This window comes from Lepus europaeus, chromosome 7, assembly GCF_033115175.1.
Source record: "Lepus europaeus isolate LE1 chromosome 7, mLepTim1.pri, whole genome shotgun sequence".
Lineage (NCBI taxonomy): Eukaryota > Metazoa > Chordata > Mammalia > Lagomorpha > Leporidae > Lepus > Lepus europaeus.
In genome coordinates, this window is record NC_084833.1 from 106,570,397 (window position 1) to 106,595,407 (window position 25,011).

General features: G+C 50.0%; 1 protein-coding gene and 1 non-coding gene across 2 annotated transcripts; one reads left to right on the top strand and one right to left on the bottom strand.

The window, feature by feature from the left end:
- The first annotated feature begins 547 nt into the window (after positions 1 to 547).
- On the top strand, positions 548 to 13,355 carry LOC133763923 (T-cell surface glycoprotein CD3 epsilon chain). The gene is made up of 7 exons (XM_062197611.1): positions 548 to 659; positions 2,075 to 2,089; positions 8,998 to 9,015; positions 9,405 to 9,626; positions 10,419 to 10,586; positions 11,789 to 11,835; positions 12,843 to 13,355. Exons 1-7 carry the CDS (start codon positions 548 to 550, stop codon positions 12,897 to 12,899), a joined length of 639 nt encoding a protein of 212 aa, XP_062053595.1. The 3' UTR covers positions 12,900 to 13,355.
- LOC133764975 (small nucleolar RNA SNORA33) lies at positions 12,416 to 12,544 on the bottom strand. The gene has a single exon (XR_009866540.1). It is a non-coding gene; the product is annotated as a small nucleolar RNA SNORA33 (small nucleolar RNA).
- Positions 13,356 to 25,011: the final 11,656 nt, after the last annotated feature.

Sequence of the window (25,011 nt, forward strand, 5' to 3'; positions counted from 1 at the left end):
GTGAAGACGCTGTTGGGGGACTGTGGTCCAGGTGTAGGGAAAGCTTTGAAGCAGTGCCTGGGAGCCTGGCCGTTGTAGAGAGTCCAAGCGGTGGCCCAGGGAGACGGCCCTGCAGGGCCCGGAGCAGATGAGATCAGGCCGTTCAACACACAGGCTCTAGCTGATGAGTCATCGCCGCTTCAAATGTTTCCATCTCTGTCTCAGGCCGAAAACAATGGAAAAACCGAGCCATCAGACAAACAGGAGGCAGAGATGGAACGTCTGGGCTCAGCCAAGGGCTTGGTTCTCTTCCAGTCAGAGACCAAGCTGGTTGCAAAACTCTTTTGTTTTTTCTCCAGTCATCCACAAAGCAGCCCCTACTTCTTCTAACTTCTGCTTGTCAAATGTCGGGCGCTCAAGCCGGATGCCAGAGGCTTCCTTGCTCGGCCTCCTCCCCAGCTGAGCAGGACCCCCGGGTTAACACCAGCAGTTTGTATTCTGTTCCCGGGGCACAGGAAAGACTGATCTGGCGGGGGCGGGGGCGGGATAGGACTGCAGATATTCCTAAATGGACTTTTTGCACCACTGCCCTTTTCCTGTTTGGAATTGGAAGCACCCATGCCATCTGCTAACTTTTCCTTTTATTGTTTATTTTCTAGTTGCCGCCTGGGGACAGGAAGGTGAGCTATGCTTTCTGGTTTTTGTGTGTTCTTTTTTTTAAATGAAATCTGCCCAGCTTCTTTGTATTTATGATTGGAGCTTTCTCTAGGCCTCCCTCAGAAATCAGTACAAAGGGTTTCTACTAGCATTTTCCCCTTTGCCTCCTCCTCCTAAGTCTGCAGATAACTGTGCTCAGAAGAGGGAAGCCACAGCAATCATAGGGAATAATGCTCTTCAAGAGAAAAACCAAGGCCGGCAATGACGTAGACAGTGCCACGTTTTCACTTGTTTGCATTTTCCATCTGATGTAAGATTTAGTAGAAGGCATGTGGCCAAAATGTACACCCAGGGTTCTGTGGAATAAGCCTGGGGACAGCATTCAGAGTCACAGGTGTGTGTTCATGTGTGTTCATGCACACGCATATGAAGGTGCCTACCTTGCCTGGACATATTTTCCTTTTTTTTTTTTTTAAAGATTTATTTATTGAGGGCTGGCACTGTGGCATAGTGGGTAGTCACTGCCCATGGCGCCAGCATCCCATATGGGCACTGGCTCAAGTCCTGGCTGCTCCACTTCCCATCCAGCTCTTTGCTAATGACCTGGGAAAACAATGGAAGATGGCCCAAGTGCACGGGCCCCTGCAGCCTTGTAGGAGGCTCGGAAGAAGCTCCTGGCTCCTGGTTTTAGATCGGCTCAGCTCTAGCCATTGTAGCCATTTGGGGAGTGAACCAGGGTTTTGGAAGACCTCTCTCTCTGTCTCTCCCTTTCTCTCTCTGTACCTCTGCCATTCAAATAAATAAATAAATCTTTTTTTAAAAAATCCTTCATCTGCTTGTTCACTCCCCAAATGGCCGAAGTGGCCAGGGCTGGGCCAAGCCAAAGTCCGGAGCCAGAAATTCTGTCCCTAAATCCCACCTGAGCCTCCCATGTGGATCGCAGGGGCCTATGCACTTGAGCCATCTTTCACTTCATTCCCAGGCACATGAGCAGGGAGCTGGATCAGAAGTGGAGCAGCCAGGACTCGAACCAGCAGTCATATGGGATGCTGGCAGTACAGTTGGCAGCTCAACCTGCTGTGCCATAGTGCCAGCCCCTGGACCTTCCCAATCACAGCAGAACAGTCAGGAGGGCCCCATAGTGGAAGTCTGGGTATTCAACCAGCTGCTCCAACTGAGCGAAGCAATGTTGTGTTAAAGGCAACCATTGCTCCAGTCTGCGTCTGTGGCACTGACCAGTTTGCAGCATCCTTAAGAGGCACGTTTGTCAATAGCCATCCAATATTTAGCATAGGCTGCATGGCCCAACACAGCTCGTGGATTTGCAGATCCGTACTTTTCTGATGTTTGAGGGACAAGTCTCAGGCCCCTAGGGGAAGGCCTCACATGAGTCGCTGAGTGGAGCATCACTAATGGCTTCTTATCGTTTCCTTTTCAGATGATGACCACACTGGTAAGGGAATTTTTACTCCATACAGTCTCTTTGCAAGTGCAGAACAAAATGGTCATGGAGAATAAGCACAGCAGTCAACACTGCGAGTCAGAACTGCTGGAGGGAGAGTAGTCGCGTCTGTGAGATGAGCCTGAACTTGTTCCCAGCTGTCATGTCTGACTATTGCTATGCACGTATCCCTGAGTGTACTGTCACGGAAGAACATGTGCATGAGTGTGGGTTGGAGCTACCGTGCATTTTCTAAAAAGAGGCATTTATTTATTTAAAGGCAGAGTGAAGGAGAGGGAGGGCAAGACAGAGAGAGCTCTTCCATTCATTGGTTCACTCCCACATGGCCACAACAACCAAGGCTGGCCCAGGCCAAAGCCAGGAGCCAGGCACTCCATCCAGGTCTCCCATATGGGTGCAGGGATCCAAGTGCTTGAGCCATCATCTGCTGCTTCTCAGGCACATTAGAGGGAGCTGGATTGGAAGTGGAGAAGCTGGGACTCAAACCAGGCTCTCCAACAGGGGATGCAGGCGTCCCAAGCAGCAGCTTAACCTGCTGTGCCACAATGCTCGTTCCTACCACACACTTTTTTTTTTTAAGTAAACTATGAGTTCCTGCAAGGCAGAGCAGTGTCTCATTTACCTGGCACAGTGTCTGGCACATCACAGTGTCTGGAACATCAATGACTTTTTAAAAAAGATTTATTTATTTGAAAGGCAGAGTTACAGAGAGGGAAACAGGGAAAGGAAGAGAGAGAGAGAGAGAGAGAGAGAAAGAGAGAGAGAGAGAGAGAGAGAGAGAGATTTTCTAGCCACTGGTTTCTTCCCCAGATAGCAACTATGGCCAGGGCTAAGCCAGACCAAAGCCAGGAGCCAGAAGCTTCATCCAAGTCTCCCACATGTGTGCAGGGGCCCAAGCACTTGGGTCATCTTCCATTGCTTCCTAGGCACATAGGCAGGGAGCTGGATGGGAAGTGGAGCAGCCGGGACTCACACTAACACCCGTATAAGGATGCAAGCATTGCAGGCATGGCTTAACCTGCTGATCACAATACCGGCTCTCTCAATGAATATTTTTTGAATGAAGAAATGAACAGGGCCCAGCACTGTGGCATAGCGGATTAAGCCATTGGGATGCAGCGCTGGCATCCCAAATGAGAGCTGGTTCAAGTCTCAGCTGCTCCACTTCTGATCCAGCTCCCTGCCAGTGTGCCTAGGAAAGCAGCAGAAGATGCCCCAAGTACTTGGTCCCCTGCACCCGTGTGGGAGACCTGGATAAAGCTCCTGACTCCTGGCTTCAGCCTGGAACAGTACTGGGTATCGCAGCCATTTGGGGAGTGAACCGGTGGATGGAAGATTTCTGTCCCTCTCTCTGTCTCTCCCTCTCTCTGTAGCTCCACCTTTCAAATAAATAAACCTATAAAGAGAAAAGAAATGAACACACATAGGAATGCCTTGCTAATTCCCTTCCTTCAAGAAGCTAGTGGTCTGGAGTAAAAGACAGATACTTGATAATATAATGTGTCACATGCTGTGATACGGGTAGATGCAAACTGAAATCAAGCAGGAGTGGACTTCAAAAAGTTCATAGAAAATGGAGTAAAAAGATAAGTTTATTTTGGTGCAAAATCTTTTGAAATCCATGTATTGTTTTTTCTTAATACAACATTCCCTAAGAGGTATCTTGGAGAAAGGAGACCAGTTAACTCTACAGGCAAAAGTATAGAAAGGCTCCTTGGGGAGATGTTCTTTAGCTGAGTTTTAAAGGATGAGCTTGTGTTTTGGGAAGCATATTTTAGGCCTAGGAGATAATGTTGTGTGATATGAGGTTAAATGTCTAACCCAAAAGCTAGATGGTCAACTCCCTACAACCTGCATTTCCATGAAAAGTTTAACTTCTCTGTGCCGTGGCATCGTTGGTGTGAAATGGAGATAGTAACGGTATGTAGCAAGTACAGTTGTTATGCAAATTGGATGCGTAACAGTTAAAGCACTCAGAATGCTGTCTGATGTACAGGTGAAGGCCAGCTATCGTTTATATGGAAAGCACACTGACTATAGATAATGGGCTTTAAAGTTTATTGAGGGGGCTGGCACTATGGCACAGCACGTTGAAGCCCTGGCCTGCAGCACCAGCATCACATAGGAGTGGTTCAAGGCCTGGCTCCACTTCCAATCCAGCTCTCTGCTATGGCCTGGGAAAATAGTAGAGGATGACCCAAGTCCTTGGGCTCCTGCACCCACATGGGAGACCTGGAAGAAGCTCCTGTCTCTTGGCTTCAGATCAGCCCAGCTCCAGCCCTTACAGCCGTGTGGTGAGTGAACCAGCTCTCTCTCCCTCTCTCTCTCTCTCTCTCTGTAACTCTTTCAAATAAATAACATAAATCATTTAAAAATTTGTTGGGCATTTATGTTCGAGGTATTGCCTTAAATTTTTTTTAAAGATTTATTTACTTATTTATTTGAGAGGCAGAGTCACAGAGAAGAGGAGAGAGAGAGAGAGGTCTTCTATCTGCTGGTCCACTCCTCAAATGGCTGTAATGGCTGGAGGTGGGCTGGTCTGAAGTCAGGAGCCAGGAGCTTCTTCTGGGTCTCCCAGAAGAAGTGGGAGGTCCAAGCACTTGGGCCATCTTCCACTGCCTTCCCAGGCCATCAACAGGGAGCTGGATTGGAAGTGGAGCAGCCAGGACTTGAACCAGCACCCATGTGGCATGCCAGCACTACAGGTGGAGGCCACAGTACTGGCACTAGATTTTTTTTTTTTTTTTTTTTTTTGAGAGGCAGAGACAGAAGGAGCGCAAGCCTCAAATGCCACAACTGGCGCTGCACCAAGGCTGAAGCCTGGAATCAGGAACTCAGTCCAGGTCTCCCATGTGGGTGGCAGAATCCTAATTACTTGAGCCACCACTGCTGCCTCCCAGAGCCTACATCAGCAGGAAGCTGGGCTGGAGCTGGAGCTGGGACTTGAACCCAATACTACAATGTGAGAACCGGGTGTTTTAACTGCTAGGGCATCCTCATCCTAAATGTTTTACCTGAATTTCCTCATTTAATTATTCCGACATTCCTATTCTACAGATAGAAAATCATGACTTAGAAACTCGAATTGCAGACATAAATTGATAGGATACTGAAGCTCCTTTCCTTAATCATTATGAGCTACTGCCTCTGGCTGTATATAAAATCTTTGTGAGCATACCTGTGTCTAAACATGGACATCTGGGCTCCTGTATGAATATGTCCCAGCTCTGCTAACTGGATTCATCCCAACACAAGTATGAGCAATTTTTTCATTGCTTTTTTTTTTTTCAAACAAACATATCAAGCAGAGTAGGTCTTTACACTTTTAAGTTGTTTTTTGTTTATTTTTTTAAGAAAAGGATTTGGGGCCGGCGCTGTGGGGTGGTGGGTAGGGCCACCACCTGCAGCGCCGGTATCCCATGTGGGCACCAGTTCAAGACCTGGCTGCTCCACTTCTGATCCAGCTCTCTGCTGTGGCCTGGGAGGGCAACAGAATATGGCCCAAGTCCTTGGGCCCCTGCACCAAGTGGGAGACCCAGAGGAAGCTCCTGGCTCCTGGCTTCAGATTGGCGTGGCTTCAGCTATTTCAGCCAATTGGGGAGTGAACCAGCGGATGGAAGACCTCTCTCTCTCTCTCTCTCTCTCTCTCTCTCTCCCTCTCCCTCTCCCTCTCCCTCTCCTTTTCTCTTTGTGTAACTCTGACTTTCAAATAAATAAATAAACCTTAAAAAAAAGGATTTATTTCTTTTATTTGAAAGTCAGAGTTACAGAGAGAGACAGAGACAGAGAGACAGAGAGAATCTTCAAAACAGTGGCTCACTCCCCAAATGGCCACAATGGCCAGAGCTAGGACAGACCGAAGCCAGGAACCAAGAGCTTCTTCTGCGTCTCCCACGTAAGTGCAGGGGCCCAAGCACTTGGGCCATCTTTTACTGCTTTCCAAGGCCATTAACAGGGAGCTGGATTGGAAGCAGAGCAGCTGGACTTGAACTGGTGCCCACATGGGATGCCGGCTCTGCAGGCAGCAGCTTAACCCATTGTTTTAATGGTGATATCTAATTCATGTAGCATTTCTAAGAAACTACTTAAAAGACAAAATCATATCAACTGTTTAGTGTTATTATGCTCTACTTCCAATTACTAGCAAGTGGAAAAACCTGGAGAATGTTTGATTTACATTCCGCAGTCTCAGCTGAGGGCTACCAGAGCAGGCTAGGTCAGAGCTCGGCTGTTCTTCACAGTAGCAGGACCCCAAGAAGGAACGGAAGAGAATGCCAACACTTGGACTTGCATACTCCTTTTTAAATTTTTAAATTTATTTGAAAGGCAGAGAGTCAGAGAGAGAAGAGAGGGATAGAGAGACAGAGAGACAGAGACAAAGACAGAGAGAGAGATCTTAAATCCATAGTTTACTTCCAAATGCCTGCAACTGCCACGGAGGAGCCAGGCTGATGCCAGGAGACAGAAACTCCATCCAGGTCACCCATGTGAGTGGCAGGAGGCCAAGCACTCGAACCAGGGTGCTGCCCAGGGTGCACACAAGCAGGAAGCCAGATTGGAAGTGGAGGTGGGACGTGATCCCAGGCACTGTGAAATGGGATGTGGGCATCACACGCTCCAGGCTCTTAAACTGCTGTGCCACCGCACCTGCCTCTCCTACTCCGTTAACCCTCACCGAAATCCCATTGGGTAAGGCTCTGAGGTTAATTGACTTGCCCCCGGTCACACGGGCTAGGGCAGATTTGGACTTCAAACACAGGGCTTCTGACTGAGCAGAGTGCTCCTTCCCCGGTAGAACAGTGTCTGTGAGCACCCCTGTATCTCCTCTCTACCAGCTGCCACGTCCAGGTTCTGGTGTAGCGCAGTGCTACCCAGTGCTCCGGCCACAAGTCTCCCAGGAAACAAGGACAGACTCTTTTCCAGGTGATTGGTGGATTTCAGTAGTCCACACCTCCCTCTAACAGAAACAAATGAAAGATGAGTCCGCAGATGTAATGTACAAACGGTGCAGCTTTGTATGTAGAGTGCACCACATAATTTAAAGGCAATTAACAGAGAAAAATATATGGAATAAGAAGAAGGATGTTGGTCTCTATTATGAAGAATCCTAATGATGAAGACTTTCTGACTCATGGGAAATAGGTGAGCCCAGGAATCAGCGATTCAGAGATGTGGTCTTTGGGAAGAGCCTTTAGCCTCACGGCTGGGAGGCCAGTTAAGACGCCCGTGTCCTGGTTTCTGGTGTTACACAGCACAGCGGGGAGGCTGCAGGCCACAGGAACTTGGTTGATAGTGTATGAACAAATAGAAGAGAGACGCTCCAAGCCTCTAGTCGTAAGGTGATGACAGAGGAGGGGAGGGTTGATGACCCTGTTTGGGTCAGCACCATCGAATCCAGGTATTGAAGTGGTACACTGTAGGTATAATTACTGTTAATTTTTAAAAAAGTTTTAAAGGAAATTTTTAAAAATAAAGAGGCTTCTTTCTTTTTAGCATACTGGCATCCTTCAAATATTTTGTGGAAAATGGAAGTAGGGGAGACATTTATTTTGGGGCAAAAAAAAAAAAAAAAAAAACCAGAAATCCCTACATATCAGGAGTCTTCAAAATCTTTTGAAAATGTAGATTATGAAAAAGCTATGCATGGATTGCAGGCTCTTTTTTGTACTGAAACGAACTTGTCTTTTAGATTAATTTATCCATGAACCCTTAGAAGAATCCTGATATTTTCCCCTAGTTATATTTTCCCCTAATCTTGCATAGCATAACAAGAACAACTACACCCAACACAGCAGTTATTAATTAAAACATGAGCAATACTGAAAGTCATATATGGATGCTCATTGTCTCCAGTCTGTAGAAGCCACCAGTTATTTAGTCACATGACCTAAGTGCACCTGAGTTTCTTCTGTCTACGCTGTCTGGTTAAATGCATGTTATTGAGATGACTTACAGCATTTAAATTTATAAGTGCAAAAATGCAGGTACCTTGAGACTTAAGAAAGAAAGAAGATAAAATAAGAAGGATTGGCATATCCTACCACAGAATGAGGTTTCTTCTCCAGAGTGTGAAACTCTGATGAACAACATATAACTTGACAATGGAAAGTCAGCATGAGAATGAACAGGGAGGACTCAAATATAGTAGCTCCATGATATGCATATGAAAAAAGATCTGTGTGGGTCAATGCCCAGCTCTGGCTCCTGACTTTGGCTTCCTGCTATCGTAGACCCAAAAAAGGCCACAGGGTTGACTCAAGTATTGGGTTCCTGCCACCTGCATGGATGGAGTTCTAGCTCCTGCTTTGGCTGGCCCACTCCCAGCTATTGCAAGCATTTGGGAATGAGCCCAGGGATAGGATCTCTGTCGTCTATCTCTTCCTCTCACTCTCTGCCTCCAAAATAAATACTTAAAAACTTGAAAATATATGGAGCTTTTCATCACTAAATCATTTCATATCTATCTGCAATATGATCCTGGCTAATGCAAAAGGATGAGTTCAAAGCTTTCTAGAGGCACTGGGGTGGGGAGCAGCTGGCTAAGCTGCCGCCTATGACTCCAGCATTCCATATGGGTGCCAGTTTGTGTGCCTGCTGCTCCACTTCTGATGCAGCTCCCTGCTAATGGCCTGGGAGAGCAGTGGAAGATGGCCCAACTTTTGGGCCCCTGCCTCTCACATGGGAGATGTGGACAAAGTTCCTGGCTCCTGGCTCCATCCTGGCTGTTGGGGCCACTTGGGGAGTGAACCAGCAGATGGAAGATCTTTCTCTGTCCAGTCTCTCTCCCTCTCTCTGTAACCCTGACTTTCAAATAAAGTAAATAAATCTTTAAAAATGATAGTAAAATAAACTGAAACTGGGGTTATTTTCTCACCACTATTTCACCTTTTCATTTCCAGATGATTCTACACAGAAATGTGAGTTTATCAGTCCTTTATTGCTGCCCTGTCTGGTGACACAGGTTGGTGGGTAATAGAGAAAGAACTGATGGGAGGAGATTAACTTAGAGCCGAGGTGTTCCCGATGTTAGATTCCCGTTGCAGTCCTGGGTTTTTTCTCACCACTGCCCACCCTTTCCCAAGTCACCGTGACCCTGCTTAAACCCTGAAGCCACCTTCCAAAAAGCTCCCCTGGTTCCCTCTTCCACACCCTCCAGCCAGTAGAGCCCCTCTGGTGAGCACATCCAAGATTGGGATGACAGGTGACTTCCAGCATTCCGTTGGTCCTTTTGTCACTAGCCTGCCTTTTCTGGAATGTTCCTCGTGCCCCCCCCACCAATTCCCTTGTCCTCTCTCCCATTGCCCAGTATTTACAGTCTCCATCTCTGGAACCCATGTGGTGCTGACATGCCCTTTGGAAGCTGAAGCTGACATACATTGGGAAACAGATAAAAAAAGTTTGCCAGATAGAGACAAGGAACTAGACCTGGAGAATTTTTCCGAAATGGAGGACAGCGGTTATTACTCCTGCTATACGGGCACAAAGGACAAGAAGGAGAAAGAACATATTCTCTACCTGAAAGCCAGAGGTACCGTGGGCCTGCAGAACAGGCTTGGCCAGGCCCTCCGGGGAGGACCATTTCCAAAGGGCGTCCCCCTGACTTCCCCTAACCCCGCACCTCCGGGCTTCCTCCTGCACCTGGTGCCACCTGGCATCACTGTGTTCTGGAACACAGACTGAACACCCATACATGGCTGTCTGTGTGACCTCAACCAGCGCTTGATCTAACAGCAACTTCCCACAAGGTATTTGCATGGTGTCACACCCGGAATCGTGGTGCACCGATAAGGCTTTATCTTGAGTTTTATCCCAAGAGAGCCATTCTTTTGATGAACTTGCAAAAGAGACTCCAAGTCACTACAATAAAATGTCATATAAACCATGGCATGATCGTAATAATGATAGCGATTATCGAGGGCTGAGATTTCAAGCACTGAACCAAACACCTGCCAGGGAGTCTTTTCACGCCATCCCCTCAGCAACCCCAGGTTAAGTACTATTTCATTTCTCTCCTGTAGACAAGGAGACAGAGGCTTAGTGAGGTGAACATGCCTCACACCACTCTCAGCTAGTGAGTAATGGAGCTGGGACTTGAACCCAGGACTGTTGGCGTCCAGAGTGTCTACCCATAACCACCACACTCTGTTTATTGCTGTTGTCACTATAATACACACAGTCAGCTAGAGGAAGGGCTCGGGCCATGGGAAGCCTGTCCGCTCTGTGGGGAGACTCGTCTGCGGTTGGTTCTTTCTCTTCTCTGGCATGCTGCGGTGTTCCTTCCCGTGAGTTCTTTTCTTCCTCCCTCCCCGGTCCCCTGCAGTGTGTGAGGCCTGCATGGAGGTGGACCTCACGACGGTGGCCTCCATTGTCGTAGCTGATGTCTGCGTCACCCTGGGCTTGCTGCTGCTGGTCTACTACTGGAGCAAGAACAGGAAGGCCAAGTGCAAGCCTGTGACGCGAGGAGCGGGTGCTGGTGGCAGGCCCAGAGGTGAGCCGGCACAGCTGGGGAGGGGAGGTTCTTCCTGGGGCGGGAAGGGCAGCGAGGCCCTGGCAAAGTCAAGACAGCATCTGTAGAATCATTGCTGTTCTCGACGGCAGGCCTCCCACCTCGGGGCACTCCCTCCCAAGCTGGGCAAGGGCGAGAGCGGTTCCCAGCATGGTGGGCTCCTCAAACATCTGTCCATGCCCTGGAGGCCTCGGAGTCAGGGGGCGGCATCTGGCACAGCAGTTGAGACATCGCCTAAACGCCCACACCTCACATCTGAGCGCCTGGGTTCAAGTCCCGGCTCTGCTTCTGATCCAGCTTCCTGACATACACTCTCAAGTTCTCGGGTCCCTGCCTCCCTTGTGCGAAGACCAGACTGAGTTCCTGGATCCTGGCTTTGGCCTGGGCTGTCGTGGGCATTTGGGAAATGATCTAGCAGGTGGAAGATGACCAACTGTCTGAGTGTCTCTGCCTTTCAAACAAAAATTTTTAATAAAGATTTTATTTATTTATTTGAGAGGCATAGTTACAGACAGAGAGAGGGAGAGACAGAAAGGGCTTCCATCCGCTGGTTCACTCCCTAAATGGCTGCAATGGCTGGAGCTGAGCTGATCTCAAAGCCAGAAACCAGGGGCTTCTTCCAGGTCTCCCGAGTGGGTGCAGGGGCGCAAGTGCCTGGGCCATCTTCCACTGCCTTCCCAGGCCATAGCAGAGAGCTGGATCAGAAGTGGAGCAGCCGGGACTGGAACCGCACCCATATGGGATGCCGGCACTGCAGGCAGGAGCTTAGCCCACTACTGGCCCCTCAAACAAATTTTGTTAAAAAATTAGATTCCTGCCCATCATAGCATCTGGGGAATGAAACAGCAGATGGGAACTCCCTGCCTGTGTCTGTCTCTCTACACTTAAATAAATAGATTTGAATTTTTAAAAAATAAATTAGATTCCACCTCCAAGCTGTGAGAACAGAGAAGTTGGGATGTTCCCGCCTTTTCCTTTCCCCTCCTCCATGGGAAGAAACAAGAGGGCCTTGGGCTGGGGAAAGTCACCAAATGATGGGAGGCAGCACAGCTGGGGGACAGAGGGGAGGAGAGGAAAGAACAGAGCGGCGGTGGCCATCCCGAGCCCAGCCGGTTGCCATGGTCGGGGCAACAAGACTGGTGCTGCTGCCTGGAGGTGCAGTTCTTCCCCCTCTCTCTTTGCAGGGCAGAACAAAGAGAGGCCTCCACCTGTTCCCAACCCAGACTACGAGGTAACAGGGGTGGGGTAGGGAGGGATGGGGGGTAGTGCTAGGGAGCAGGGCTGGGGGTGGCTTCTGGGGCAGAAGGGACAGCACCCCCGGTGCCAGCCTCTGCCTCCGTCATGGGAGAGCACGATGCCTATCAAAGCCTGCGTGGCTTCCACAGCCTTGGGGAGGTGGGGGTCCGGAGAGGGGGGAGTTAGAGGAGAGACACACTCTTCTTTTTTTGGTTTATTCTTTGGCCACGAAGCATAACCATAATACAGATTCTAACCTGATGCATTCAGAGCTGATATTCCACCAGCATGCACCAGTACAGATGCCAGTTCCTAAAGGGTGAAATGCCTCAGCTTCCCCCTCCCCCGCTGACTGCCCCTAGAGAGGGAATGCCTGGCCTGGGGGAATGCTGGGCTGTTCTGGCTGCCTGGAGTGTGCACACTCCTGCTGTTGGATCCTTTTTTTTTTTTCTTGAAAAAAATTATTATAATTTCTTATTAACATTCCAAATCTCATTTGAAGCCCTTAACAACTAATTATTATGAACCTTTAATTAACTATGCCTTTAAAATGCTTCCTTCTTATCATAGAAGTCTGTTGTAGCCATTTTCAGGGACCTCAAAGACTTCAATGTCTTTAAGGCTCGTAACATAGCATCACTATTGCCAGCTTTTTCTAGATTCCTGCAGAAACACAACAGGTAAGCAGATTCATGGGCTGGCTTTGGATACTTTGAAGTTCACACCTGCAAGCCAAGCGGGTGATGGTTTTCACTTGCATGGCTTCATTTAAATCTGACAAAAGCTCCTGCAGGTGGGTGGCCCTTTAGGTTCCCGTTTTTGAGATGGGAAGGCTGAGAGAATCCGGCAGAGTCTCCTATGCTCCTGCCAAGTTAGGGTGCGAGCCTGCCTGTCTGCCCACTCTGCATCCCAGGTGCTTGCCCCCGAGATCGTCTGCGCCTTTTCTTTCTTAGGACCTACTCCCTCTCCTCTATTGAGCAACCCCTTTCTATTCCACCGCAGCCCATCCGGAAAGGCCAGCGGGACCTGTATTCTGGCCTAAACCAGAGAGGCATCTAACAGCGCCAGGAGTCACCGCCTCCCCAGGCACAGGTCTGGCTCCTCCCCAGGCACCCTGCTTGTGCTTGGCCCCAGGCAAGCCTTGGAGCACCCCAAGAACATTGTCCTTCAACCTCATGGTGAATTCCTGCAACCTCGTCTGGGTCCTGGGAAGTCGCTTGGGGACATCACCACCAGCCACACCCCTGCGCCTGGCCTGCCATCGGGACGTTCATTTCTGCTATTCTCGCCCATCCTACAGCCCCCTCCCCACATGGAAGTTGCTTCCACCTTCAGTCCCCTCCTCCTTCTGCATATGGCTTGTCCTGTGTTCCTAACTCTTCCGTCTATCTTCCTATTTTTCCAGCCCTCTCTTTTGCAAGCCTCCCTGGGATGGACCCGCAGCCCTGCCCCAGGCACAGACCCTTGCGCATTGCCAGCCCCGTGCTCCCTCCCCTTCACGGTCATTTGTGACTCTGTGTGTGCACTAGGCCCCTCTCCCTTGAGCAAAAGAAATAAAGTGTATTTGGCCAAAAGAGTGGCTGTCCTTCTTTTCTGGGAGGCCTCGGGGTCACCTTAGTTCCTAAGACAGCTCACGTCTTGCTACCTGGGATTAAATTCTTGGCTATGATCCAAATGCAAGCCCTACCTGTGTTCACAGCTGATAGGGGCATTGTGTGAAATGCTCTCTTTGGAGAGGGGAGTGGGGGGTGGGGAGAGATGAACTATTTTCTCTTAGAGGAAAACAACAGAGGCGGCAAAGTGATGCTGGGTCCCTGATGGATCAGATCAGACACTGGCAGGACAGAAAGAGAGGCCCGGAAAGGCCGACGAAGGCCCCAGAAGGGCAGGGGGTGAGGATGCAGGAGGATGGGCCGCAGGTGTCCACACGCTGTCAGGAAAGGCAGCAGGCAGCGGGAAGTGGGGGAGGGAGGCCCTCGGGGGCAGGCCCACGCCCTCCACGCGAGAGGCAGCAGCTCGGAGCCAGGGGCAGGCTGCGGTTAGGCAGCGCAGGATGTGGGCTGCGAGCAGTGAGGGCGAGCGCGGCAACAGCCAGGGGCCCCCAGCCAGCGTGAGAGCGCTTGGTTCCCAGCCTCCCACAGAACCCTCAGCTGACGAGACACGAGCTCGCCAGAGCCCCGACACCGAGGGGCTCTCTCAGCCCAGCTCCCACCAGCGGGCTCCCTTCCCTCCCTCTCTGCGCTCGGAACCCTGCCCGCTGACCACAGCGCTATTTCTGTGTGACCACGACAAAAACGGCCACCCGTGACGAGCTCCTCTGCATGCACTTGTTTGGCCTTGGCCTTGCAGCCACAGCCTCTGTTTGTCCGTCCCTGTTGAAGCCTCGCTTCTCTCCCTCTGAGCATCAACACTCATGCTCACAGGGAGTCTGCGATGCCACCTGTCACCAGCTGCAGATCACCAGGCTGGCACGGGAGGGCCATTGTGTCTCAGGTGTATTGGGTGGCACCAGTCAAAGGGACGCCTGGCTCCGTGGGACCAGAACAAAAATAGCTAGCATTTATTGAGCATTTACTATGCTCCAGAAACTGTGCTTGCTTTACAAGCTTTGATCCTGACTCCACAAGGTAGACATCGTCACCCTCATTTTACAGGTGGGGACACTGAAGCTCACACAGGTGAAGTCAGTTGCCCCCGTCACAGAGCTGAGATGGGCAGCAGGGGCTGTCCGACTGCGGCTACCCAGCGGTGGCCGTCATCCTAAACAGTGCGTTTCATTTCCTGCCTTCCAAGCTGTGTCTAATTTTGTCTAGGGATTCCTCCAAGGAGCGCTTTTCTCACGATTCATGGGGCAACCAGCAGGGTGCTCAAGCTGAAAGGGATGCAAGGTGCTTGCAATCCTATGGCAGGGCCAGGCATGCAAACAGCTCAACAGCAACATGAGAGCAGGGATGTGATCCAGCCACCGGGGTGTTCCAGATGTTCAGGGGGTGTTGAGGCAGTGGGGGGGCTCCAGGCCAGGTGTTGGAGGGAAGGGTGGATGAAATTCAGAGACAAAGAACATTGGAGAGAAGGGGATGGACAAAGGCTTCAAGGTAGGCAAGCCCCCATTGAGGAGCTGATCCACTTAAGGGAAGGAGAAGGGAACTGGCGATGGGCGCCTACTGTGTGCAGGCCCCTGCCCAAGCACTCGCCGTGCCGTATCTCACTCAGTCCTCGGCATGCCGCGGCACCGGGGGTATGGTTTTCTCCACTTTGGGAAGAGAACACTGTGAAGTAACTTCCTGAGACCCCACAGCCAGGAAGTGCTGGCCCTGGAATTGAGGCTCCACACGGGTCTGCTTTTGCTTTATTGAGATGCTGTGAGTACGGAAGGTGCCCAGACTATGCCCTAGGAGCTCGTGGGTCCCGGCAGCACCCGGCCACAGCAACACAGAGGCTGGCCATCCTTCTCTCTGCCCCGCTCAGCTCTCCCCTCCATCCTCCTGGGTGGCTGTGCCACGTCTTGCGGCTTTCCCAGGTGTCCCCCCAGTCCCTGTCCTGCGTGCCCCAAGCGGATGAAGCTTCACAGAGAACAAAGGCTGGCCCCAGGGCCCCAGCCACCCTCTCGCCTGCTTCCTCAGTTCCCCTTCCAGACCAAAGGCGTTTCCCACCGACCCCCAGCTTCTCCCCGCTCACCTCTTCCAGGGTCTCCCCAGGATGATCCCTTTTGGCTTGATCCTCCTGCTCCACTGCTCACAGCTCATGCTAACGGAAGCTCCCCCATGGCCCAGCAGGCCCCCTGCCCAGACGCTCCCACAGCGCTCTCTGGCCTTTCCGCCAAATTTCTCCAAAGAGAAGTCTACATTCACTAGGCCAGCCTCCTCCCTTCCCTTCACACTCTGGCTTCCTCCTCCAGCCTTCCAGAAACTTCCGCTCTGGCCCCAGGGCTCTCCTTCTCCCCAGCGCCAGGAGGCACAGCAGCAGCCTTGCAGGATCAGACCACCCCCACCCCACCCCACCCCGTAGGAGGCAGGCAGACCGCTCGCTTCCATGGCATCCATGACATCGCCTCCTCCTCCTCCCTTCTCCCGCGATTCCGTCTCCCTCCCCAGCACCACCGCCACCTGCTCCATAAACACCGCAAGTTCTGTTTTCATCTCAGTGCTCTTTGGCTGGCTTCCTTAGATTCGCACCTCTGTCCCTGGATGTGAGAGGACAGCTGTCCGAGCCGCAGACATGTTCTAGGTGTATCCATCTGGAATGTCACAGACTCTACGCACATCTCAGATTCAAGATGTTCAAAACTGGAATCACTGACCCACCCCCACCCCCAACCCCTCAAACCATCTCCCCCCACTTTATGTCCCACCCTAATGAAGAGCACCCCTCAGCCTAGGGACTAGGCTCTCTAGGGACTAGGACCAGAACCTCAAAGTTGGCCAGTATGCCACTGTATTCCATCTTCCATATTCAACTGGTCACCAAATAGCACTCCTTAAATGGCTCTTTAAAAAAAAAAAAAAAAAAGATTTATTTATTTATTTATTTGGAGCAGGTAGGGAGAGAGATCTTCCATCCACTGGTTCACTCCCCGAATGAATGGGGCTGGTCCAGGCTGAAGCCAGGAGCCCAGAGCTCCATCAAGGTCTCCCACTGAGGTAGCAGGGCCCAAGCACCTCGGCCGTCTACTGCTGCTTTCTCGGGTGCATGAGCAGGGAGCTGGATTGGAAGGGGTACAGGTGGGACTCAAATCAATGCTCTAATATTGGATGCCAGCATTGCAGGTGGAGCTCAACTTCTATGCCACAACACCAGCCCCTAAATGAGTCTTCAGTCTGATATTTTTTCTGTTTCAGCTATCAGAATTCAGTTCCCATGCCACCTCCTGCCTCAAGCTCTTCCTATATATCACCTCCTACAGAAAAAAATCCACTCCTTTTTTTTTTTTTTTTAAGATTTATTTATTTAGGCAGGGAGAAAGAGAGGTCTTCCATCCGCTGGTTCACTCCCTAAATGGCCACAATGGCAGGAGCTGCGCCGATCCAAAGCCAGGAGCCAGGAGCTTCTTCCAGGTCTCCCACACAGGTACAGGGGCCCAAACACTTGGGCCATCTTCCACTGCTTTCCCAGGCCATAGCAGAGAGCTGGATCAGAAGTGGAGCAGCTGGGTCTCGAACCGGCGCCCATATGGGATGCCGGCACTGCAGGCAACGGCTTTACCCACTATGCCACAGCGCCAGCCCCAACCCACTCTTTTTTAGCTTTACCCCCCAGATCTCCACCCTTGGGTCACTACCATCTCTCCAGTCTTGCCTTCCAACACTCTCCACCTTGACCTTCATGCTCTAGCAAAACAAAATCTCTAAATTTTCCCCACGCCTCGCCCCCCGCGATGCCTCTCCTTGCCATCTCTTACCTCAAGCTCTTTGTCGGGGCTCTCCTTTCTTGCCCCTGTTTTCCACCCAACTTCCACTGATCCACTAAAACTAGTGAGACGACAATGTCATCCCGGAAACCTTTCAAATCTCTCCCAGTCTAGGCTGAGACCACTACTGCTTGGTGTCACGGAACTCTGTTTATAACTGTCATATCCCTACCATTATGCTTATCTGTTTACACATTGAATGAGAGAATTGATGGATGAGTGAGTGGATGGATGAATTTCATTACTGCTACATAGGAAAACATCTATATTTTTCCTTGGTATCCCCAGCTCCTACATAGTTCAGAGCCTAGTTCATAATACATGTTCAGTAACTGTTGAGTGGAACTGGCCTGGAAGGTGATGGCTGACAGAATTTCCAAGGCAGACCACTAAGAGGTCTAAATGAGATCCCTGTTTTACTAACATACAGAAAGACAATCATTAACAAGCTGCAAACGCACAGTCCCTACTCAAAGGAACATTCCATTCCTCCTAATCTTTGGACTGGATTGATATCTAAAAACAGCCAGTTAATATCAATCTTATCTTAGGCAAAGACACTTTGTTTAGCAGTAGAAGATAAGAGTAAAAACTGGGGTGGGTGTGGAGAAAAAAATTCTTTTCTAGATGAGCCCGTAGTTATAGGTTACTCATGAAGGGGCTCTGCCTGTTCCCAGACTCACAGCTGGGCAGAACAACAGCTGTCTTAACTCCCCGCTTCGTTATAGTCCTAACCCCCGCACTGAGTTCATTTGTGAGGTCTGACCCCGCAGTTGCGGCTGGTTTCCACTGCTTGCTATCAGATGTCCTAGGAAGATAAGTGGAAGGGCTGGAGCTGGGGTTGAACCCTGCACGGATTTCCTACTTGGGGCAGGGTGACACTGGATGAGAGTGGATGCCCGAGGAAGGAAGATAAGCAGGATGGAGGGGATGTGGGTTGTTCGAGGGACACTGCGGACAGGCGGCTGCACCCTGCAGAAGGACCGCGGGGTTGCAGTAGCACGCGTGTGCAGGGGTAGTGCGGGCTGAGGGAGGATTAAGAATGCAAAAAGGGAGATCAATGCTTGCCTCTTGCTAAATGGAGTAGCAACTACTGGATTTACCTTCTGCCCGAAAGAATCAAAGAAAGAGGTAAAACAGGTTCAAACAACAGGTTTTTAGACATTGGATGCCAGGCAACTATGAGAAATGGGCCCAAAACCAGGGGAGCTGAGCCAGATAGCTCCAGCTTACTGCCTAGAAAGAAATTCCAGGTTGTGCTGCAAGGAGGGAGAACCTAGCAGAGCCCAGAGATCTGCTCCAGGAGAGGAGACCGAGACGGAAGCCCAGGCTTCTGGTGCAAGAGAGGAGAGAGATGCACACAGAGAGATCTCCAGAAATCTGAAGGGGACTCCCTCGAGTCTTTTTTTTTTTTTTTTTTTTTTGACAGACAGAGTGGATAGTGAGAGAGAGAGAGAGACAGAGACAGAGAGAAAGGTCTTCCTTTTTGCTGTTGGTTCACCCTCCAATGGCCGCTGCGGCCGGCGCATCGCACTGATCCAAAGCCAGGAGCCAGGTGCTTCTCCTGGTCTCCCATGCGGGTGCAGGGCCCAAGGACTTGGGCCATCCTCTACTGCCTTCCCGGGCCATAGCAGAGAGCTGGCCTGGAAGAGGGCAACTGGGATAGAATCCGGTGCCCCAACCGGGACTAGAACCCGGCGTGCTGGCGCCGCAAGGCGGAGGATTAGCCTTTTAAGCCACGGCGCCGGCCCTCCCTCGAGTCTTAACTAGTGATTGGTGCATGCCTGAGGAACTCTAAGAGAGCAAAGGAAGAATCACCCGAAAGGACCGGAGGGAGAAATCTGTGGCTCTCACACAATGCTGGAGCTAGTTCCCGTGACCTGATAGCACAAGGAGCATTGGGACGGGTTGGGGCTGTGGGGCAGCTGGTTAAGACACCAGCCTGTGGCACCAGAATCCCACATCAGAGCACTGGTTGGAATCCCAGTCACTCTACTCCTCATCCAGCCCCCTGCTAATGTTCCACAGAAAGCAGCTGAAGATGGCCCAAGTGTTAGGGTCCCTGCCACCCATATGGGATACATGATGAAACTCCTGGCTCCTGACTTCTGCCTGGCCATTGTGGCCATCTGGGGAGCAAACCAGCAGATGGAAGATCTTTCTTTCTCTGTCCCTCCCTCACCCTCTCTGTAACTCTGTCTTTCAAGTAAATAAATTTTGCCTCCTGGCTCACTGTGGGAATTCTTCCTCCACTCTGTTCCATGCTCTGCTCTTGCCACTCTCAAAGAAGGTCCAACCAAAGGAGTTACCAAATCTGTAAGCTAAATAAACCTTTTCCCTTCATTAAGTTAGTTGCCTAGGCCCTTAATTGTAGAAACAAAGAGCTGATATCATATAACTCTTCATAATGAAAACATCAGTTCATGAAAACTATCCCAGAAATGACCCAAGTGACAGAATTGCTAGACAAACACATCAAGCAAATCATTCCATGTGATCAAAAAGCTACAGGAAATATCAGACATGTTAAGTACAGACATAAATGATATAAAACAGGCCCAAATAAAACTTTTCAAAAAATATTTATTTTTATTTAATTTAAAGGCACAGAGTGAGAGAGAGGGAGAGACAGAGAATGGGAAATTCCATCCACTGGTTCACTCCCCAAATGGCTGCAAAGGCTGAGACTGAACCAGGTTCAAACCAGGAGCCTGAAACTCCATCTGGATCTTCCTTACGGGTGTTAGGGGCCCAAGCACTTTGGCCATCCTCTGCTGTTTTCCCTGGCATGTTAGCAGGGAATTGGATCAGAAGTGGAGCAGGTAGGCCTTGAACCAGCATTCATATAGGTTAAGTCACAGGCAGACGTTTAACCTGCTGCACCATAACTCCAGCCCCCCAAATAAAGCTTAAAGGTATGGGGGCCAGTGCCGTGGCGCACTAGGTTAATCCTCTGCCTGTGGCACTGGCATCCCATATGGGCGCCTGTTCTAGTCCCGGCTGCTCCTCTTCCAGTCCAGCTCTCTGCTGAGGCCTGGGATAACAGTAGAGGATGGCCCAAGTGCTTGGGCCCCTGCACCTGCATGGGAGACCTGGAGGAAGCTCCTGGCTCCTGGCTTCAGATTCCGTTGCGGCCATTTGGAGAGTGAACCAATGGAAGGAAGACCTTTCTCTCTGTCTCTCTCTCACTATCTGTGGCTCTACCTGTCAAATAAGTAAATAAATAAAAATCTTCAAAAAATAAAAAATAAAAAAAGAAGCTTAAAGGTATGAAGACCGCACTATCTCAGGGCCGGCGCTGTGGCATAATGGGTAAAGCCTTGCAGTGCCGGAATCCCACATGGGCGCCGGTTCAAGTCCTGGCTGTTCCACTTCCAATCCAGCTCTCTTTGGCCTGGGAAAGCAGTAGAAGATGGCCCAAGTCCTTGGGGCCCTGCACATGCATGGGGGACCTGGAAGAAGCTCCTGGCTCCCAGCTTTGGATTGGCGCAGATCTGGCCGTTGCAGCCATTTGAAGAGTGAATGAGTGGATGGAAGACCTCTCTCTCTGCCTCTGCCTCTCTGTAACTCTGCCTTTCAAATAAATAAATAAATATTTTCTTAAAAATAGGATGCAATGTCTGATGCCAAAAAAAATGCATCGGCTACATCTAATAGCAGATTAGATGTTGCAGGAGGAAAGGATCAGTGACCTCTAAGACATAACAATAAAAAAATCCAAAATGAAACACAAAGATAAAAAGGATAGAAGAAGGCATACTATGCTAGAACTAATCAAAAGAAACCAGAGCAACATATTAATATCAGATAAAGTATATTTCAAATAGCAAAGAACGTTACCAGGAGTAAAAAAATGGTCATTCCATAATGACAAAGGAGTGAATATTAACAATTCCGAATGCTTATTTGCTTAATTTCAGAGTTTCAAAATAATTAAAGCAAAAGCTGATAGAATGTCAAGGAATAATAAATACATCCACAATTATGGTAAGAGTTCAGTTTGTCTACATCCAACAGTGATGGAACAAGTAGACTGAAAATCAGCAGGCCTAATAGTTGACGCCCACATTGGCGCATCTAGGTTTGATTCCTGGTTCTGGCTCCTGACTCCAGATTCTCATCAATGAAGACCCTGGGAGGCTGCAATGATGACTCAAGTAATTGGGTTCCTGACACCCACATGAGACCTGTATAGCATTCTCAGCTCCTGGCTCTGGCCTTGTCCCAACCCCAGCCATTGTGGGCATCTGGGGAGTGAACCAACAGAAAGGAGTTCTCTCTCTCTCTCTCTCTCTCTCTCTCTCTCTCTTTCTCTTTCTCTCCCCCCCCCAAATCTCTCAAATAAATTCTAAAAAATATTAAAATATGTGGGCCAATGTTGTGGCATAGTGAGTAAATCTCCAATGTTGTGGCATAGTGGGTAAATCTCCTGCTAGCATCTCATATGGGCACTGGTTGGTGTCCAAGCTATTCCACTTTTAATCTAGCTCCCTGCCAATAGCCTAGGAAAAGCAGGGGAAGATGGCCCATGTACTTGGGCCCCTGCCACCAATGTGGGAGACCTGGCTTTTCTAATAAATAAATAATTTTTAATTTATGGAAAAAGGAATTAAAAATATGAATCTATTTTGGGCACAAATATCTTTTAAATCCATGCATTGAGGTTTTTTTTTTTTTAAAAAAAGATTTATTATTTATTTAAAAGGCAGAGTTAAGAGAGAGAGAGAGAGAGAGAGAGAGAGAGAGAGTCTTCCGTCCTCTGGTTCATTCCCTAAATGGACACGATGACTAGGACTAAGCAAGGCCAAAGCCAGGAGCCTGGAACTCCATCTGGTTCTCCCATAGGGGTGCAGGGGCCCAAGGACTTGGATCATTTTCCGCTCCTTTCCCAGGTGCATTACTAGGGAGCTGGATGGGAAGTGGAGCAGCCAAGACAAACCAGTGCTCAAATGGGATGTCCGTATTGCAGGCAGCAACTAAATGAGCTGCACCACAATGCCAGCCTCTATAGTCTTTATAATATGTATTTTGGGGGTCAGTGCTGTAGCTCAGCCAGTAAATCCACTGCCTGCAACGATGGCATCCCATACAGGTACCAGTTTGAGTCCCAGCTGCTCTATTCCAATCCAGCTCCCTACTGGTGAGCCTGGGAAAGCAGCAGAAGGTGGCCCAAGTGCTCGACTCCTGCATCCATGTAGGGGATCCAGAAGAAGCCACTGTCTCCTGGCTTTGGCCTGTTCCATCCCTGGCTGTTGCAGCCATTTGGGCAGTGAACCAGCAGATGGAAGATTCTCTCTCTCTCTCTCTCTCTCTCTCTCCCTTCTCTTCTTTTCTCTTCTTTCTTTCTCTCTCTCTGTAACTCTGCCATTCAAATAAATACATCTTTAAAAATAATAAAATAATGCATTTTGTGCCTAAATTTTTTTGCATCAAAATAAACTCATATTTTTCATGCTACTTTTTCATAAACTTTTTGAAGTCCCCTCTTACAAGGTGTGAGGAAGTGTGCAGAGTGTGAGAAGCATCCAAATTGTGGGTGAAATGCAGGCCTTGGAAGGGAAGCCCAAACTCAAGGATTCGGGTGGGCAAGCAGGACCTTGGGTTAGGCCTGCAGCAACCGGGAAGTCAGGGTAGGAATAAATCACAGCTGCGGGCGAAGCACGTGTAGACTGGGGGTTCCCCGTCTCAGGGACCTGGGGTCCGTGTATCTTGAGAAGACAGTGGCGGAATCAGCCGGGTCTCCGGATGTCAGCTCTTTTCTCCTGTTGGAATCTGGTTTAGGAAAGTCCTGCTTAAGTGATTTGTGTACTCAGAGAATGAAGGGAGGGTCCCAGCACTCGGATCCAGGAATAGCCATAAAGTACCCAGGAGAGTAAGTGGCCCCTATTCTCCCTCTAAGCCAGACTCACCCGGGGACAGCACATCCTGAGTGGAGCCTGGGTGTCTTTATTTTTAATAAGTATCTCAGCCTCCCAAAGTTCCAGAGCCAGCACCAACCCACTGGCTGATGAAAACTCCCAAGCTCCCTCCCAGTCTCATGCTCAGGGGAAGCTAAGCGGGAAGGGATAACAGGTTTTAACTGATGCAGGATTTCTGATCCCAGTTTGTCACACGGAAGGCAGAGGCAAGGGAAAGATTAAATGGTTCCTTTTTTTTTTTTTTTTTTTTTTTAAGATGTATTTGTTCATTTGAAAGGCAGGGTTACAGAGAGAGAGGGAGACACACACACACACACACAGAGGCCAGGAGACCAGAACTCCATCCAAGTCTCCCATGTGGGTGACAGGGCTCAAGGACTTGGGCTTCTGTTGCTTTCCTATGCGAATTAGCAGGGAGCTGGATCAGAAGTGAAGCAGCTGGAACTCACACTGGCACTGATAAGAGATGCCAGCATTGCGGGGACTTAACCTGCTACACCTTAGCACTGGCCCGAATGATACCTTCTATACAGGTGGAAAGAGGCGCTGAGTGGGGCCGAGGTGGAGACCCCTGCACAGCTGGTGATACTTATGCACTAGGAAGGGCCACAAGCTGAGGCCAGCCTTTAGCATAGAGGGACTTTGTGTTGTTGTTTTTAAAGATTTATTTATTTATTTTTAAAGATTTTATTTATTTATTTGACAGGTAAAGCCACAGATAGTGAGAGAGAGGTCTTCCCTCCATTGGTTCACTCCCCAAATGGCTGCAACAGCTGGAGCTACACCAATCCGAAGGCAGGAGCCAGGTGCCCCTTCCTGATCTCCCACACGGGTGCAGGGGCCCAAGGACTTGGGCCATCTTCTACTGCTATCCCAGGCCACAGCAGAGAGCTGGATTGGAAGAGGAGCAACCGGGACTAGAACCAGCACCCATATGGGATGCCGGCACTACAGGCAGAGGATTAACCCAATGCACCACGGCGCCGGCCCCTAACTTGGAAATCAAAGTTCTACAGAGAGAGACGGAGAGGCAAAGAGAGAGAGAGAGATCTTCCATCCACTGGTTCACTCCACAGTTGGCTGCAACAGCCAGAGCTGAGCCAATCTAAAGCCAGGAGTCAGGAGATTTCTCTAGGTCTCCCAAGTGGGTGCAGAGGCCCAAGGACTTGGGCCACCTTCTATTGCTTTCTCAGGCTATAAGCAGAGAGCTGGATTGTAAGAGGAGCAGCCAGGACACAAACCAGAGTCCATTTGGGATGTGGGTGCTGCAGGCCAGGGCTTTAACCCACTTTACCACAGCGCCAGCCCCCAACACAGAGGGACTTTGTAACACACACGCTCTGAAGCTTGGTGAGAAGTGAGCCCTAGGGCCGCTTGATGTCTCTGCCACCCCCGCTCATGATGTCACGGGAAATTTCTGTGTGGCTGGGCTCCGGAACACAGCAGCCTACCCTCGGCCATGGTGAGGCAGCCACAGCCTTAGAAGGGCCGTGACAGGGGACTAGAGTCACAACAGATAAACTCTCCATCACAGTGTCCATGCGGGGCAGAGGAAGGGAAGAAGCAAAGGAAGGACACAGGGACTCAGAGGGGCAAGGCCCCAGCCAAGTCAGGACAGGGGCCAGTGCTGTGGTGTAGTGGGCTAAGCCTCCGCCTGCAGTGCCGGCTTCCCATATGGGTGCTGTTCATGTCCTGGCTGCCCCACTTCCAATCCAGCTCTCTGCTAATGGCCTGGGAAAGCAGTGGAAGATGGCCCAAGTGTTTGGGCCCCTGCATCCACTTGGGAGACCTGGAAGAAGCTCCTGTCTCCTGGCTTCGGATCAGCACAGCTCCTGCCATTGCAGCC

What these genes read in the sequence shown, in the direction of transcription:
- LOC133763923 (XM_062197611.1), top strand. Translation starts at nt 548, where the DNA reads ATGGACTTTTTGCACCACTGCCCTTTTCCTGTTTGGAATTGGAAGCAC. An exon ending in TGCTGGTGGCAGGCCCAGAG is followed by an intron (nt 10,587 to 11,788) that starts GTGAGCCGGCAC and finishes CTCTCTTTGCAG; the next exon opens with GGCAGAACAAAGAGAGGCCT. An exon ending in TTCCCAACCCAGACTACGAG is followed by an intron (nt 11,836 to 12,842) that starts GTAACAGGGGTG and finishes ATTCCACCGCAG; the next exon opens with CCCATCCGGAAAGGCCAGCG.